General features: G+C 43.5%; 1 protein-coding gene across 1 annotated transcript in view; it reads left to right on the top strand.

The window, feature by feature from the left end:
* Positions 1–18,187, top strand: part of LOC121271596 (glycogen [starch] synthase, muscle-like) — a 149,871-nt gene that overhangs the window by 16,451 nt on the left and 115,233 nt on the right. The window contains exons 4-11 of the mRNA XM_041177631.1: positions 3,009–3,065; positions 4,196–4,205; positions 6,430–6,591; positions 6,878–7,031; positions 8,919–8,930; positions 11,279–11,300; positions 16,867–16,972; positions 17,085–17,266. Of these exons, the coding sequence (XP_041033565.1) occupies positions 3,009–3,065; positions 4,196–4,205; positions 6,430–6,591; positions 6,878–7,031; positions 8,919–8,930; positions 11,279–11,300; positions 16,867–16,972; positions 17,085–17,266 (705 nt within the window). The remainder of the gene's footprint in view (positions 1–3,008; positions 3,066–4,195; positions 4,206–6,429; positions 6,592–6,877; positions 7,032–8,918; positions 8,931–11,278; positions 11,301–16,866; positions 16,973–17,084; positions 17,267–18,187) is intronic.

Below are 18,187 nucleotides of genomic sequence, written 5' to 3' on the forward strand. Positions count from 1 at the left end.
TTACATCATCAAATTAGTCAAACACAATTGTGCCTTAAAAATACACGCTGGCTCTCCTTTATTAGAAAATGCTTGGCCAAATAGATTTTCCTGCATTATTGGTACTAAATACTTCTCCACCACTGATGTGAAACTAACTGGACAATAATCATTGGGTTTATCCTTCTCTCTTTGAGCAACAGTTTAACATTTGCATTCCTATGAGCCTTTGATGCCATCGCTGTGCCTGAGGAGGATTGGAAAATTGTGTCCATCACCTCGACAATTTTATCCTTACTTTCTTCAACAATCTAGGATCCATGTGATCTGGATCGGGTAATGTATCCACTTTGGAGACTATTAACCCTTATCTATTTTTTATTTCATCCTTGGAGCCTCCTCATTTACTTGACTTTAGCGAGGGCCTCTTCCTTGGTAAACACTGATGCAAAGTATCCATAACTCAACTATTCCTTCTGTCTGACCAAAAGATTTTGGCATCTAACCAGCCTACTGCTCCCCTGACAACTCTTTTAGAGTTAATCTGCCTAGAGAAGACCTTTGGATTCTCTTTTATGTTAACCACTAATCTATTATTAGGAACATAGGACTTAGGAGCAGGAGTAGGCCATTCAGCCCTTTGAGCCTGCTCCACCATTCAATAGCATCATGGCTGATCTGGTTATGGTCTCAACTCCATTTTCCTGTCCGCCCCCAATAACCCTGACTTCCTTGTCTATCAAAAAATCTATCTAACCCTGCATTGAATAAATTCAATGACCCAGCCTCCACTGAGAGAAGAAAAATCTCCCCATCTCCATATGAAAAGGGAGACCTCTTATTTTTAAACTGTGTCCATCTGTTCTAGTCTCCCCCACAAAAGGAAACATCCTCCTGGTATTCACCCTCTCAAATCCCCTCAGGATCTTACATTTCAATAAGATCACCTCTCATTCTTCTGAACTCCAATGGGTGTAAGCCCAACCTGTTCAACCTTTCTTCATAAGATAAGCCCTTCACCCCAGGAATGAGTCAAGTGAATCTTCTCTGAACTGCTTCTGATGCAGTTATATCCATTTGTAAATGAGGAGAACAAAACTGTATTCAGTATTCCAGATGTGGTCTCACCTAGACCCTGTACAGCTGCAGTAAAACTACTTTTATATTCCATTCCCCTTGCAATAAATGACAACATTCCATTTGCCTTCCTAATCACTTGCTGCATTTGCATACTAACTTTTTTGTGATTCATGTACCAGGACTCCCAGATCCCTCTGTACCGTAGACTTCTGCAGTCTCTCTCTATTTAAATAGTATACTGTTTTTCTATTCTTCCTGCTAAAGTGAACAAATTCATATTTTCCCACATTTTGCTCCATCTGTCAAACTTTTGCCTGCTCATTAACTTGTCGATATCCCTTTGCAGACTCTCTACTTCCTCTTGACAACTTACTTTCCTACCTATCTTGATGTCATCAGCAAATTTAACTACTATACACCTGGTCCCTTCATCCAGCTCATTGATGTAGATTGTAAATAGTTGAGACCCCAGCACTGATCCCTATGATAGTCCGCTAGTACAGCTCGCTAACCTGAAAAAGACCCATTTATCTCTACTCTCTGCTTCCTGTTAGCTAACCAATTCTTTATCCATGCTAATATGTTTCCTCCATGTAATGTTACACCATGTAATCTTACTTTGTGTAATAACCTTTGATGTGGCACCTTATCAAGTGCCTGCTGGAAATCCAAGTACAGCACATCTACCTTTATCAACCTTGCTTGTTACTTCTTTAAAAAACTCTAGTAAATTCTTGTGTATGTGCAGCAGCAATCACCATCCACCTTGTAGAGAAAAAGAGTGGGAAATCATGCAGTGCCGACATGTACCTTGCATAAAAAATTATGGCAGGAGTGCCAGGTAAATCATGAGTAAATCATAACATTCTAGGTAATCCAACACTCTTTCAAGCAGAAATGCAAAGCTCTGGGTGTGTTTTGGGATCAGTGCTGCCCTTTATATCCATGGCTAGTGCTTTCCCAGGATGCCAGCTATGATGAGGTATAACCTGCTATCACTGTAACTATACAACACATTGTTGGGATGTTGAAGAAGCACATTAGAATATAGTCATGGTAGGGTCTCAGAAAGAGAGGTGGAGCACTGCACAACAACAAAATGTTGTTATATGGAACTCTTAACATAGCGAAAGGTGCTTCAGAGAAACAATTATCAAACAAAATTTGACACCAAGTTACATCGGGGAGATTAGGGCAGCTGACCAAAGGCTTGGTCAAACAGATTGGTCTTAAGCACCTTGGGGGAAGGGACAGAGCTAGAAGGCAGAGAGATTTATGGAGTTTAACATTTAGGAGGCTGAAGGCGCAGCTGCAATGGTGAAGCAACTAAAATCAGGACTGTGCGCGAGGCCAGAGTTGGAGGAGACAGATATCTCAAAGATTGTAGGTGTTGGAGGATGTTACAGAGAAAGGGAGGGAGCCCAGTCCATGGAGGGATTCATAAACAAGTATGAGAATTGTAAAACTGAGTTGTTACAATGCAATGCAATACGTGTTTGTGTTTAATGCTTCTTAATTCTGCTCTCTTTTTGGCATCAGTTCCAATCTTGGAACTCAAATTTAACCTAGAGCCCTGTGCTTATTCTTCCTAATTGATGGGACATTGGCTGCATCTTTTCAATAGGTATTTAGGAGACTGGTTTGGACTGGAGACTGGGGCTGGTATAACTTGTGGCTGGTCTCACCTTCCTTCTGCTGTTTGGCCCAGCCCTGTCCAGATTATCATGAGTAACAGCAACATCACCTACACCCCTTCTGGTCATAGCACCATTGCTGGACAATCCTGCTGAAAGCAACATGAAAAAAATGCTTCCAACCATTTCAGGTAAAAAGACATAATTCTCTGGAAAAAGGTTTGAGAATTACTTGTGTACAAGTGGGTGAATGGTGAATGGGCAATGGATCAGACCATTGCTCCTCAATTGATTTCTGCATTTCTTTAACTTCAGTTACCTGGTAAACAGATGGAAGATCCTCCAGCTGGTCTGACTAAAGCCATCCCGGAAGCAAGAATGTCAGTGTAACCACTTGCTGCTCTTCCAAGGCCTGGAGTGAGTGCAGTGAGAGATAAGCACTGCAGGATAGGGGTTGAGTTATTGAGCATCAGCATTTCAATTTAACTCATACACTATTTTATTTTGGGTGGACTATTGTATGAGGAAGGCTCTCTTAATGGGGGACCTGGTGTGTTTTAGTTTGGTGGCATTGGGCTGACCAAGTGTTAGACCTGGAAAGGATGATTCCTCTTGTGGGCGAGTCCACAACTAAGGGGCACTGTTTTAAAATTAGGGGTTGCCATTTTAGGACAGAGAAGAGGAGAATTCTTTTCTCTCAGAGGGTTGTGTGTGTGACTTTGGAACTCTGCCTGTGGAGGTGGGGTCATTGAATATCTTTAAGGCAGAGGTAGGTAGATTTGTGTTACACAAGGGAATCAAAGGTTATCAGGGTTAGATGGGAATGTGGAACTCAAAACGATCAGCCATGATCTTATTGAATGGCAGAGGAGGCTCGAGAGGCATCTATTTCGTATGTTTAGACCATTAGTCTACTCCTTTTATTTTAACAATTAACAGGCGTTATCAATTAAATAGGTAAGAAGTGCCCCTCTTTTTAAAAGGCCACCACTAACAAGCTAAGTTAAACACATCAAATTAATATTTGGTTATAGGTTTGCTCATTTTGTATATACCTTCTTCCCTTCAGGTAACAGTTATAAGGATTAATCAGCTATTATCCATATCCAACCTGTTTAAACCATATTATGGACTCTCCTAGAGCAACCTGGAGTGGGGCTTGAACCTAGAGCTTCTAGTTTAAAGGCAAGGGTACCACCTACTGAGCTACAAGACCATTACTGGTTACAAAGGCTGATCAAGTACCACAGTTTCCCTAGGGCCCATTGCCTGTGGACAGCAACATTTGTCTGACTGAAGCAGTCCTGATTACATCTCACGTGTGGTTTGCTGTTCATCCAGTCTTGACAGGTGAAGCTGATTTAATCACAGACTGGATTTGAATAAATTGAGGCGGGGCTAAGCACACTCCTGTGTCATTTTGTTTTGAGTCAGTAATAATGATAGGATCCATAAGGAGGCTGACTGAGTTCATGTTGATTTTCTATTCCTGTAATTCACAGCTTGTTGTAGGTAAGAAGTATTCAATAAAGGGCTGCAAAGCTACAAGCTGAACAGGTTGTGGTGTGAATCTGCTTATAGATGATCAATCTAACACTTAAATTGTAATTGTTTTACTGCTTTTGTCTATTCTAACTTGACAGCATTTTGCACTAAAAGGGCTGTGGGATTTGGAGGGTGGGAGGGATTTATAGGCACTAAAAATGTATATTGATCATCATTGAATACTCTCCTGCTTCAAAGAGTCTAACATTGGCCTTGGTACTCTTAATAACTTTCTACATGACTGAACTATTTTTGGTTATGAATCACTTAGTGCTGTGTGTAATGCCAAGAAGAATGTTGATGTTACCTGACTTGGATAGAATTTCTGGAGGAAAAGACTAGAAAGCTGATGGAGGTTGTAGAGAATGACTCTACTCGAGAATCCTGTCAATCTCTTTTTTTGTCCTTGGTCTGAGGGGAAAGTTTCTCTGGACAGAAATCATAGAACATAATCTAGGTTGATTCCTTGGCACTGTTTGGATTAGATGTTAATGGAGGCTGCTCTTGGTCAATTATAAAAGGTCCCAGAACACTTTGAACAGCAGGGCTGGTCTGATTGATATCCTAGTTAATAGTTGCTCCTCAATTGACATCAAAATGGGTTATATCACTTTTTTTTTTGTGGGTACCTGGTATATGCAAATTGGCTACTTTCATAATCATCTAGTTTCATGATTTATAGTATTTTAGAGGTAACTTTAAGTTTTGGAAAGATTACCTTTTGGTAAGGTAATTACAATACTAGACTTTGAAATTACCAGAACATCTCAAGTAGTGGCAGTTCAAAGGATGACCTGTATTCAGTTAAATAAGGTCAGAAGTAGAAGGGCAAAAAGCTTAATGGAAAACCCATCTCTGAGCTTTTGATAGGTCCTGGAGATCTTTGCTTAAAGTTTAAATTATGTATGTAGCTCCCAGATGAAAAGCTAAAAGTAGCTTGTAAACAAGGAAGTTGCTTGGTGGAGCTAGCAAGTCTGGAAAAAGGGCTATTAACAGAGAAATTATTCACATGGGTCACAGAATCAAAGGAGTTTTTTTTGTTGTAGAAGATAGTAAATTTAAATTTCTGCTAGGTATGTCACATTGCCATGGAAATGGTTAGCAGGGAACTGCCCTCGGGGGTTTTTATCCAACTTGTTCAGATACCCAGTTCAGCTTGGGGAAAGCAAAAGGTCTTTGGGGCTGGAGTGAAAACTCAAGTAGGTGGGCGTAGGCCCAGAGTTCAGAAGATAACAGAAAATAATTTGTCAAGAACTGTGGACCAGGAGAACAGAGCGAGTAAAAACCAGCAGTGTTTCTAATTTTGTCAATAATTGCACAGGAATGGAATGGAGTGAAGTTCAAACTGAAGCTGAAAAGTCCCAGAGATTACAAGAGAGCACTGGGAAAAGTTTGGAATTATTCCCAACAAAGATAATCTTCAAGAATCTGAGTGACAAAGACTTCCTGGAGAGGGAGGAGGAGAGGAGTCATGGCGGGGGGGGGGGTGGAAGGTTCAGTTCGGCATTTTAGTCCAGAGTATACATGATTGCTGCATTTTTTTCATTCATAGGATGTGGGCATTGCTGGCTACGCCAGCTTTTATTGTCCATCCCTAATTGCTCTTGAAGGTGATGGTAAGCTGCCTCCTTGAACCACTGCAGTCCATGTGGTGTAGGTACACCCACAGTGCTGTTAGGGAGGGTGTTCCAGGATTTTGACCCAGTGACAGTGAAGGAATGGTGATATATTTCCAAATCAGGATGGTGAGTGTCTGCTGCCCTTGTTCTTCTAGATGGTAGCAGTCATGGTTTTAGAAGATCTTGATGTAAAGTAGAAGTAATTACTTGAGACAATGCCTGCTTTACTTGATTCTAATAGAGTAAAATTCATTCATTTTGAAACATGGAATCTTGTGGCTTCATTCTTTCAGTAAATAATGGATTTTGAAATCCTCTTTAAATGTTAATTGTCACTCCTATTCTAACACTGCATTTTGCTACACTTAACAGACTACAGCTGTCTTGAGTTCAAGTGTTTTGGTCCTAAAAGTGTTAAGTATTTAAATTTCATTAAATCTCAATTTCATGATCGAGGTACTTGTTTAAGTGCTTCCATTTTTGGCTAAAGCAGTGTGGTCTTCTGCAACAGCTTTGTTAGGACTTTTTGATGGCATCACTGCTTTGATTTAAGTTGTTGTACCATTTTTCAGATTACAATGTTGTGCCTTGCAATGCTGATTTGTCACGACTTGCTACACTGGTCTGGCTGAAACCTGCCCAATGTCTGTTTGAAATGTGGGCTGCACAGGGAGCTGGCCAGATGACCATTGACCGATCCTCAATGTCCATTACTGTTGAGATTTTGAGAGAAGGTGAGATTGCTTTAAGCTCCTGAAGCATTTTTGTATTCCAAACCTGAAGGATATCACCTACACCCAGATTCTCATACTGAATTCTGTCTCCTTCACTTCCCACCACAACCCCAACAGCTTTTGTTATTTAATCCTCTAATTCTGAACGTTTTAATTTATTGCTCAGCAATGAATAGGATTGGAAAAGGTGGATCCTTGTCTTTTAAATGCTCAATCTGAGTTCACCTTACCAAGGTGACATATTAATAAAATCCCAACTTTTTAATTGATTCAATTTCTTTGACAGATAATAACACTTTTGTTTTGACTCGGAAGTACCCTGTACCCCCTTGCAGCTACTTCTTCCCTGAGCCAGCAGAACTGGCCTATCAAATGGGACCTAGCATTGTTAGCAAGAATGGCAGCCGTATTGAACATGTATTGCCAGGACAGAGCTTCAGGTAGGTCTCTCCAACCAAAGATGAAAAAATCCTGTCCACTCCAATTTCTCCCTCCCATAGGACAAATGAAAAATCTGCCAACTGGAGTAATGCTTAAGAATTTACTAATTTACTCATTCAGACCTTTCAAATTAGGAAAAGATACCTCTTTTGGGGAATAGAATAACTAGAGACCATTAATATAAGACAGTCACCAAGAAATTTAAATGAGGAATTCGGAATAAATTTTAATCAGAGTGGTGACAATTTGAAACTCCCTATCGTAGGGTGTGGTTGATATATTTAAGGGGGAAGTTAGACCAGCATGAGGGGACAGGAAATAAAAGGTTTATGATAGATTTGGATGAGGAAAGATGGGAGGAAGCTGAAGTGGAACACAGACCAGCATGGATTAGCTGGGTTGAAAGACCTGCTTTTGTGCTTTGTCCTTTAATTCTGCTGCAAGCAAATTTGCTTCTTGCCATCAGAGTAAAGGAATGGGGCCATATTTTTTTTTTCTTTTGCAGATTCAGGAAGACTGTCAGGGCCTGCTTCTGTGGCTGGCAGGCCTGAATTGATCCCACCCTCTCCAGAGTAAACATTGAGCCTAAAAGGGCCCTTTGGTGGAGGGGGTGGTCTATGGTCTGCCTTGAACAACTTTTAACATTACAATGGTTAAGTTAGTTGCTCCTAGGTTGATTTTGGTAATAGAAATCAAATGCAGTATTGAGAGCAGTGAAATTTGGTCTTCAGTAACATCCAACTGTCTTTTCAGGATTCGCTACATCCTTTCAGACTTGTCTACAACACCCCTAGTGATGACTAGGTGGTCTGATTCCATTACGACTAGAGGCAAGTTGGCACTTCCAATTTTTACATGTTCCAGAATAGAGGTGATTAATCCCAAGGAATGTTCAGTCACTAAACTGCGAGATATTAAGCCTAAACTGCAAAGTATGAAGTTTCATTTGGGTTTGTTAAATTTGATTTTTACATTTTTGAAAGAGTTTGAAGGAAATCTCTGTACAAATCTGATTCAAGCTCCTCTTTCTTTCCCCCTGCTCCCACCCATCCATCATATGCTCCATGAAGCTAGAGTGCCAGATTAACCTTGTGTTCTCTCTTTCTGCAGATGACCCTCTGACCTACCTGTCTATCCAAGTTTGGGATGTTGGAATGCGATCTCACAGTATGGTTGTGATCACTGTGCTCCTACTGATGGCAATCTTCCTCTTGCTTGTTGGACTCACAGCCACTATGACAGTCAGATAAATAAATTGTTTTTTTATTGGACTAGATCAGTGATATTATGTATATTAATCTGATTAGCTTCCAGAACAAAATGTGGAGTTGTCACATGGCTGTATTGGAAGCTTGTATTTTCTCGAACAGATATAGAGCAAAGCTGCTGTCTATTAGCTTTATTCTTGACCCTCAATTAGTACTAATTAGAGGCACAAAATAAATATACCCTCCACTTATGCCAGAGCTATAATCTAGACCTAAATCACTGTTTTTAATTTTTCAGGTTGCTCTTGTGACTATACTTTCTGCCAAAGTCATGTTTTATTGTACAGCTAAGTTGCCACTTACACTTTCACACAACTACTTAAAAACATATGGTTCATTTAGGTGCTAAGAATGTCACAAACTACCATGAGCTTTGGAGCCAGGCCCTGTTGATCCATTTGAACACTTCAATTAAAACTGTCAGATTGAAATGTTCAATTTATAAATACATTGGAGAAGGTAGGAGGCTATTCCTGACCAGCATCAATGAATTATCTCTTAATTCTCCTGGATCTTACAAACTAGGACAGGAGCTGCAGGAAGTATACCCAATTGCAGCTCCTCACTGACCACATGGGTCAGTTGGAGCAGCTGTTGGATGCACTTAGGAGCATTCAGGTGGTGGAAAGTGTCATTGACAGGGGTCTTACAGATGTGGTCACACTGAAGGTACAAACAGAAAGATGACCACTAGAAGGGGCAGGCAGACCAGTGCAGAAATCCCCTGTGGCTGTCCCCCTCTCTAACAGGTGTACCATTTTGGATACTGTTGTGGGGGGGGGAATGGCCTATCAGGGGAAAACAACAGCAGTAGCTAGAGCAGTGGCACCACGGATATCTCTGTTCAGTGGGGGTCAGAGGTTGTGGGGTGGGGGGGAAGGGGTCAAAGCACAGAAGAGCAATTGTCATAGGGGACTCTATAGTCAGGGGCTCAGATAGGCGCTTCTGTGGTTGTGAAAGAGATGCCAGGATGGTATGTTGCCTCCCTGGTGCCAGGGTCCAGGATGTCTCTGATCGGGTATTGGGATCTCTTCTGGGACAGGTGGGACCTGTACAAGAAGGACGGGTTGCCTCTAAACTGGAGGGGCACCAATATCCTGGCTGCGAGGTTTGCAAGTGTCACACGGGAGGGTTTAAACTAGTATGGCTGGTGGGTGGGTGGGGGGGGAGGAACTAGAGCAATAGGTCAGCAGGTGAAATAAAGGACTGGGAACCAGTGAATATGGCCAGTTGGACTAAGGAAGGGCAGGCAGGGAGAAATTACTAAACACAGTGGGACTGGGGGTCAGAAATGCATTTGTTTCAATGCGTGGAGTATAACAGGCAAGGCAGATGAGCTTAAAGTTTGGATTAGTACTTGGGACTATGATGATATTGCTATTACAGAGACTTGGTTGAAGGATGGACAGGATTGGCAGATAAACATTCCAGGATTTAGATGTTTCAGATAGAGGGATGTAGAAGAGGTGCAGGAGTTGCACTGCTGGTTAAGGGGAATATCACAGCTGTACGACAGGAGGACACCTCGGTGGGCTCATGCAGTGAGGCAATATGGATAGAGCACCAGAATAGGAAGGGTGCAGTCACAATGTTGGGGGTTTACTATAGGCCTCCCAATTGCCGGTGGGAGATTGAAGAACAGTTATGTAGGCAGATTTTGGAAAGATATAAGAGCAACAGGGTTGTTGTGGTGTGTGATTTTAACTTTCCCTATATTGACTGGGAATCACTTAGTGCTAGGGGTTTGAATGGTGCAGAATTTAAGGTGCATCCAGAATGGGCTTCCTGAGAATATGTGGATAATCCAACTAGAGAAGGGGCAATACTGGACCTGGTATTAGGGAATGAACCTGGCCAGGTGGTCGAAGTTTCAGTAGGGGAGCATTTTGGGAAAAGTGACCATAATTCAGTAAGTTTCAAGGTACTAGTGGATAAGGATAACAGGAGTCCTCGGGTTAAGGTGCTTAATTGGGGGAAGGCTAATTATAACAATATTAGGCAGGAACTGAGGAACCTAGGCTGGAGGCAGATGTTTGAGGACAAATCAACAACTGACGTGTGGGGGTCTTTCAAACGTCAGTTGCTAAGAATTCAGGACCGGCATTTTCCTGCTAGGATGAAGGATAAGCATGGCAAGTTTCAGGAACCTTGGATAACAAAGGATGTTGTGAGATTAGTCAAAGAAAAGAGAAGCCTTCGTAAGGGCTAGAAGGCTGGGAACCGATGAAGCCCGTGGAGAATACAAAGAAAGTGGGAAGAAACTTAAGCAACGAGTCAGGAGGGTTAAAAGGGGTCATGAAAAGTCACTGGCAACCAGGGTTAAGGAAAATCCCAAGGCCTTTTATACATATGTAAAGGGCAGAAGGGTAGCCAGGGAAAGGGTGGGCCCACTCGGACCAAGGTGGGAATCTGTTTGTGGAGCCAGAAGAAATGGGAGAGATACTGACTGATATCAGTGTTCACCAAAGAGAAGGACTTAGTGGTCGATTTGTCTGGGGAAGAGTGTGTAGATAGCCTGGATCATTTTGAGATCAAAAGAGGAGGTGTTAGGCGTCTTGAAGAATATTAAGGTGGATAAGTCCCCAGGGCCAGATGGGATCTACCCCAGAGTACTGAGGGAGGCAAGGGAGGAGATTGCTGGGGCCTTGACAGAAATCTTTGTATCCTCACTGGCTACGGGTGAGGTCCCAGAGGACTGGAGAATGGCCAATGTTGTTCCATTGTTTAAGAAGGGTAGCAGGGATAATCCAGGAAATTACAGGCCGGTGAGCCTTATGTCAGTGGTAGGGAAATTATTGGAGAAGATTCTTTGCGACAGGATTTACTACCATTTGGAAGCAAATGGGCATATTAGTGAGAGGCAGCATGGTTTTGTGAAGGGGAGGTCGTGTCTCTCTAACTTGATTGAGTTTTTTGAGGAAGTGACAAAGATGATCGATGGAAGGGCAGTGGATGTTATTTACATGGATTTCAGTAAGGCCTTTGACAAGGTCCCTCATGGCCGACTGGTACAGAAGGTAAAGTCGCACGGGATCAGAGGTGAGCTGGCAAGATGGATACAGAATTGGCTTGGTCATAGGAGACAGAGGGTAGCAGTGGAAGGGTGCTTTTCTGAATGGAGAGCTGTAACTAGTTGAGTTCTGCAGGGATCAGTGCTGGGACCTTTGCTGTTTGTAGTATATGTAAATGATTTGGAGGAAAATGTAACTGGGCTAATTAGTAAGTTTGCAGATGACATTAAGGTTGGAAGAGTTGCAGATAGTGAAGAGGATTGTCAAAGGATACAATGGGATATAGATCGGTTGGAGACTTGGGTGGAGGAATGGCAGATGGAGTTTAATCCAGACAAATGAGTTAATGCATTTTGGAAGGTCTAATACAGGCAGGAATTACATTGTAAATGGCAGAACCCTTAAGTGCATCGATGGGCAGAGGGATCTGGGTATATAGGTCCACAGGTCACTGAAAGTGGCGATGCAGGTGGATAAGGTAGTCAGGAAGGCATATGGCATGCTTGCCTTCATTGGCAGGGGGTATTGAGTATAAAAGCTGGGAAGTCATGCTGCAGCTGTATAGAACCTTGGTTAGGCCACACTTGGAATATTGTGTGCAATTCTGGTCACCACGTTACCAGAGGATATGGAGACATTGGAGAGGGTGCAGAGGAGGTTTACCAGGATGCTGCCTGGTCTGGAGGTTATTAGTTATGAGGAGAGGTTGGAGAAACTCGGATTGTTCTCACTAGAGCGACGGAGATTGAAGGGCGACTTGATAGAAGTTTACAAAATTGAGTGGCATGGACAGAGTAGACGGTCGGTCGAGGTGGTAGAAGCAGGTACGATAGTGATGTTTAAGAGGCAGCTTGACAAATACATGAATAGGATGGGAATAGAGGGATACGGACCCCAGAAGTGCAAAATGTTTTAGTTGATGAGCAATATGATTGATGCAGGCTTGGAGGGCTGAAGGGCCTGTTCCTGTGCTGTACTTTTCTTTCTGCATAGTTCATAAGACTGAGTCTGGCAGCAACCTGGCATCAGTGTATCTTCAAATGCTTCTCCACAACCTGTTCAATTTAACTCAACTATGTATAGTTTTCAAATGGTGAAATAATTCTTATGAGTTCAACTGCTTGTGATCAGTTGAGAGCTGTTAGCTACCCTAGTGCATTATACTTGTCATGTAATCACTAGTAGATAAGTGACAAAAAGGTTAGGAATGGGGCTCAGAACGTTAAGCATTTATCTGTTATTCTCCAATGCAATTAATTTTTTTTTAAAAATTACATTCCCTACTTTAATGAAAACACATTTGAACTCCCCATGTTGAGAGCTGTAGATGGGCAGAGGACTATCTTAGGCTATTAAGTCTAGTTGTTTACAACAGTACTGATTTTGTTCCAGATTCAAACCATGGAGCTCCCTAACAGCACTGTAGGTGTACCTGCATCAGGTGAACTTAAGTAGTTCACCCTTATCTTCTAAAAGACAACTTGGGGATCGGCAACAACTGCTGGCCTAGCCAGTGATGCTTTATAATCCCATAAAATTCCACTCTTCCTATCTTCACATGTCTCTGCCTCTTGATTTCTCTTTAAAAGCTACTCCTCTTAAATCTTTGAAAATCTTTCTCTGTGGCGAGGCATCATTGTTGTTTTAAAATGCTCCTGTAGAGTAGGTGGAAATGTTTCATTACAGTTCCTATTCAAAAATAAGCTGTCATGATTCCCTAAAGCACAAAACTCTGACTAACTGGCCCTTAAGTATAGTCAGTCAATAGTGGGGGAATCAATTCTCTGGGATAGAATTCCAATGATTCCTGCTTTGCTGCAATACACTGGCACCTCTGTGTGTTCCAGCTCTGGGATTGTTTTGCATTTTTAAAAACAAATAGATGTAGAGGAGTCTTACCAAATCTGGATGATGCTGTCCAGATATTTCAGTCCTGCTGTGCACACCCCAGTCAATGAATAGTGATCATCAGCAGGAACCCTCGTGGACAGTGAGGTTTGAAAGGGTATTAGTGATGAGGTAGATCAGGAGAAGTGATATAATAAGCTTACATTGATCCAGGATTTCAAAATATCTGTATTATTGAACAAAGGTACCTATCCTTCCATCATGTTGTGTGGCACTATCCCTATGCTAAATGCAATAGATTTCAAACAGACCTAGCAGCTCAAAACTGGGCATCCATGAGGTGCAGTGGGCTATCGGTAGCTGAACCGTACTTAACCACAATCTGTAACCTCATGGCCCAGCATATTCCCTACTCCTACCATCACCACCAAGCAAGGTGATCAACCCTGGCTCAATAAACAGTGCAAGAGAGCAGGAGCAGCACCAGCCATACCCAAAAATGAAACGTGATATCAAGAAACAGCTGAAGGCACTGGATACTGCAAAGGCTATAGGGCCTGACAACATTTGGGCAATAGTACTAAAGACTTGTGCTTCAGAACTAGCTGTACCCTCAGCCAAGCTGTTCCAGTACAGCTACAACACTGGCAACTACCTGGCTATGTGGAAAATTGTCCAAGTATGTCCCGTACACACACAGCAGGACCAATGCAACCTGGCCAATTATTACCCCATCAGTCTACTCTCCATCATCAGCAAAGTGATAGAAGGGGTCATCAACAGTATTACCAAGTGTCACTTGCTTGGCAATAACCTGCTCATTGATGCTCAGTTTGGGTTCAGCCAGGGCCGCTCAGCTCCTGACCTCATTGCGGCCTTGGTTCAAACATAGGCAAAAGAGCTGTTTTTTTTTTTTTAAATTCATTCACAAGATGTGGGCTTCACTGGCTGGGCCAGCATTTATTGCCCATCCCTAATTGCCCTTGAGAAGGTGGTGGTGAGCTGCCTTCTTGAACCGCTGCCGTCCATGTGGTGTAGGTACATCCACAGTGCATTATGGAGGGAGTTCCAGGATTTTGACCCAGCGACAGTGAAGGAAGGGTAATATATTTCCAAGTCAGGATGGTGAGTGGCTTGGAGAGGAACTTCCAGATGGTGGTGTTCCCATTTTTCTGCTACCCTTGTCCTTCTAGATGGTAGTGGTTGTGGGTTTGGAAGGTGTGCTGTCAAAGGAGCCTTGGTGAGTTCCTGCAGTTCATCCTGTAGATGGTACACACTGCTGCTACTGTGCATCGGTGGCAGAGGGAGTGAATGTTTGTGGATGTGGTGCCAATCAAGCAGGCTGCTTTGTCCTGGCTGGTGTCGAGCTTCTTGTGTTGTGGGAGCTGCACTCATCCAGGCAAGTGGGGAGTATTCCATCACACTCCTGACTTGTACCTTGTGGATGGTGGACAGGCTTTGGGGAGTCAGGGGGTGAGTTACTCATCGCACAATTCCTAGCCTCTGACCTGCTCTTGTAGCCACAGTATTTATATAGCTAGTTCAGTTCTGGTCACTGGTAACCCCAAGATGTTGATGGTGGGGGATTCAATGATGGTATTGAACATCAAGAGGCGATGGTTGGATTCTCTCTTGTCTCCCTCTGAACTCGGAGGTGAAGTGAGAGTGACTGCCTTTGAAATCAAGGCAGCATTTGACTGAGTGTGGCATCAAGGAGCCCTAGCAAAACTGGAGTCAATGGGAATTGGGGGGAAAGCTCTCTGCTGGCTGGAGTCATACCTAGCACAAAGGAAGATGGTTGTTGGAGGTCAATCATTTCAGCTCCAGGACATCACTGCAGGAGTTCCTCAGGGTAGTGTCCTTGGCCCAACCATCTTCAGCTACTTCAGCAATGATCTTCCTTCCATCGTAAGGTCAGAAGTGGGGATGTGCAATCATCAGTGAACAATGTTCAGCACCATTTATGATTCCTCAGACACTGAAGCAGCCCATGTCCAAATGATATCAAGCCTGAATGTTGTTCAGGTCTTATAAGTGGCAAGTTATATTTGCACCACAGAAGTGTCAGGCAATGCCCATCTCCAAGAGAAAATCTAACTATCACCCCTTGACATTCAATGGCATTACCATCACTGAATCCCCACTATCATTATCCTGGGGGTTACCATTGAACAGAATAAGAAATACTGTGGCTACAAGAGCAGGTCAGAGGCTGGGAATCCTATAATGAGTAACTCACCTTCTGACTCCCCAAAGCCTGTCCACCATCTACAAGGCACAAGTCAGGAGTGTGATGGAGTGCTCTCCACTTACCTGGATGACAACAACACTCAAGAAGCTTGACACCATCCAGGACAAAGCAGCATACTCAATTGGCACCACATCTATCACCTTAAACATTCATTCTCTCCTCCTCTGGTGCACAATGATAAGAGTGAATCCTGCCAATCAGAGGGGAGCTTCACATTAGATCCATACATAGCACTGCAGCATCTCACCAAGGCTCCTTTGACAGCACCTTCTAAACCCACGACCACTACCATCTAGAAGGACAAGGACAGCAGATAGATGGGAACACCACCATCTGGAAGTTCCCCTCCAAGTCACTCACCATCCTGACTTGGAAATATATCGGCCGTTCCTTCACTGTCGTTGGGTCAAAATCCTGGAACTCCCTCCCTAACAGCACTGTGGGTGTCCCTACACCACAGGGACTGCAGCGGTTCAAGAAGGCAGCTCACCACCACCTTCTCAAGGGCAATTAGAGATGGGCAATAAATGCCAGCGACACCCACACCATCTGAATGAATAAAAATAATTAAGGGAAGTGTCCAACCATCCCATTCCTTTATTCATGAAAGTTCCATTGTTTTACATTTTGTGACAGCAGAAGCAGGGGGTTTCAGTTTGGAAACTATCTTCGGCCGTTTACATCTATGAAGATATTTCCCCACTTGACCTTCAGGCACAGTTCAGACTGAAGCTCACTCCCGCAAACTTTTAACTATTAACAGCTCAGTCAATATCTGCCAAGATTATTGCCACAGCCTCCTGTAATATTGTCGCACACCTGAAAATGAGCCTCAAAGAGATGAGCACCGCCCCCTAGGTTTTATGAGGTTTGATCTGATTGACGTGAGTCACATCACATTAGGGGCGGAGCCGCTTGAAGTAAGTCCGTCCCTCACATGGATGTGACTGGTTAGGCATTCTCACCCGGGTCAGTGATTGGTGGCGGCCTCTGTCAGTCACAATGATGAGCAGGCCCTGATTGTCAGTGATATTGTCGCCAGTCCCAGTGTCACCCCTTCCCCACCCGCTCCGGGTTACATTGCCCAGGACTTGGCATCGCTCCCGGGTTACAGTGTAACATTGCCCAGCACTTGGGCATCGCTCCCGGGCTACAGTGTAACATTGCCCAGCACTTGGGCATCGCTCCCGGGCTACAGTGTAACATTGCCCAGCACTTGGCATCGCTCCCGGGCTACAGTGTAACATTGCCCAGCACTTGGCATCGCTCCCGGGCTACAGTGTAACATTGCCCAGGACTTGGCATCACTCCCGGGCTACAGCGTAACATTGACCAGGACTTGGCATCGCTCTGTGCAGGGCATCCCCTGGTCCTGAAGCTTCTGCCTCGCGCTGCTTCCACTTCTGTCCCTTTGCTGTTCTGATGCATTTTGATTCCTGTTCCCAGTGGTTGGAAGATGTCCACCTCGAGCGGCAAGTCCGGCAGTCAGCAGGAGGACTTGGACACACTGCCCCGTGACGATGTCGTCCTGATCGAGGTGGCCTGGGAAGTGACCAACAAAGGTAAGGGGAACAATCCAGGACCAGGGTGGGCAGAGTGTGATCGGAAATAGACTAAGTGCAGCGGCTCTGTCTCGGAGACAGGTTAACTGTTTCCGGCTCTGTCTCTCTATAGTTGGAGGTATCTACACTGTAATTCAAACCAAGGCAAAGATCACAATTGATGAATGGGGCGAGAATTACGTGATGATGGGCCCATATTTTGAGCATAACGCAAGGACACAGGTGGAGCTGGTGGAACCACACAACACTGCTATCAAACGGACCATCGATTCAATGAATTCCAAAGGCTGTAAGGTACCACACTGGGAGAGCTGTGCAATTATAACCCACATTGAGTTTAATCAGATCAGACTTTGAGATTGACAACTTCAATTCGCACTTTCACTCAATATTAACAGAAAAAATATACAATAGAAATGCAAATAGTTGTTTGGTGGTACAGAATTTGAGTATTGCTGAGAAATGACATTTTGTCGAAGCTTTTCATCTTGCACTCATCAGGACAATTGGCCTGAATAGTGCAAGACAGAAAGCTTCAACATAATGTCTTTTGTCAGCAATACTCAAGCACAATAGAAACGATTCAAAATTCAACGTGCAATAGTAAAGGTGGGGGGGTGGGGGGGGGGGGCGGGGGCGTTGCAGCCAAATCTAGATCCCCCTGCATGTCAAGGAGCTCACAGGGTAAGACTAGGTAGAAAAGGGAAGCTATGTCAGACACTGAGAACTCAATACTGCAGAAAACTGAGAGGAGTTTTGAAAGTGGAGGGGTGAAATCAAAAACGAAATTAGGAAAGTAAAGAGAGGGCATGAAAGAATATTGGCAAACAAAATTCAGGAGAACCTAAAGATATTTTATCAATACATTAAGAGTGAGAGGATAACCATGGAAATAGTAGGGCCCATAAAAGACCAAAAGGGTAACCTATGTGTGGAGGCCGAGGATGTGGGTATGGTTCTTAATACTTTTTGTGTCTGTCTTCACAAAAGAGGGGGACAATGCAGACATTGTAGTTAAAGAGGAGGAGTGTGAAGTATTGGGTGTGATAAACATAGGGAAGGAGGAAGTATGAAGGAGATTAGCACCCTTGAAAGTGGATAAATCACCAGGGCCAGATGAAATGTATCCCAGGCAGTTAAAAGAAGCCAGGGAGGAAATTCCAGAGGGTCTGACCATCATTTTCCAATCCTCACTGGATAAGGTGAGGTGGCAGA

Source organism: Carcharodon carcharias, chromosome 31 (assembly GCF_017639515.1).
Source record: "Carcharodon carcharias isolate sCarCar2 chromosome 31, sCarCar2.pri, whole genome shotgun sequence".
In the NCBI taxonomy this organism is placed as follows: Eukaryota; Metazoa; Chordata; class Chondrichthyes; order Lamniformes; family Lamnidae; genus Carcharodon; species Carcharodon carcharias.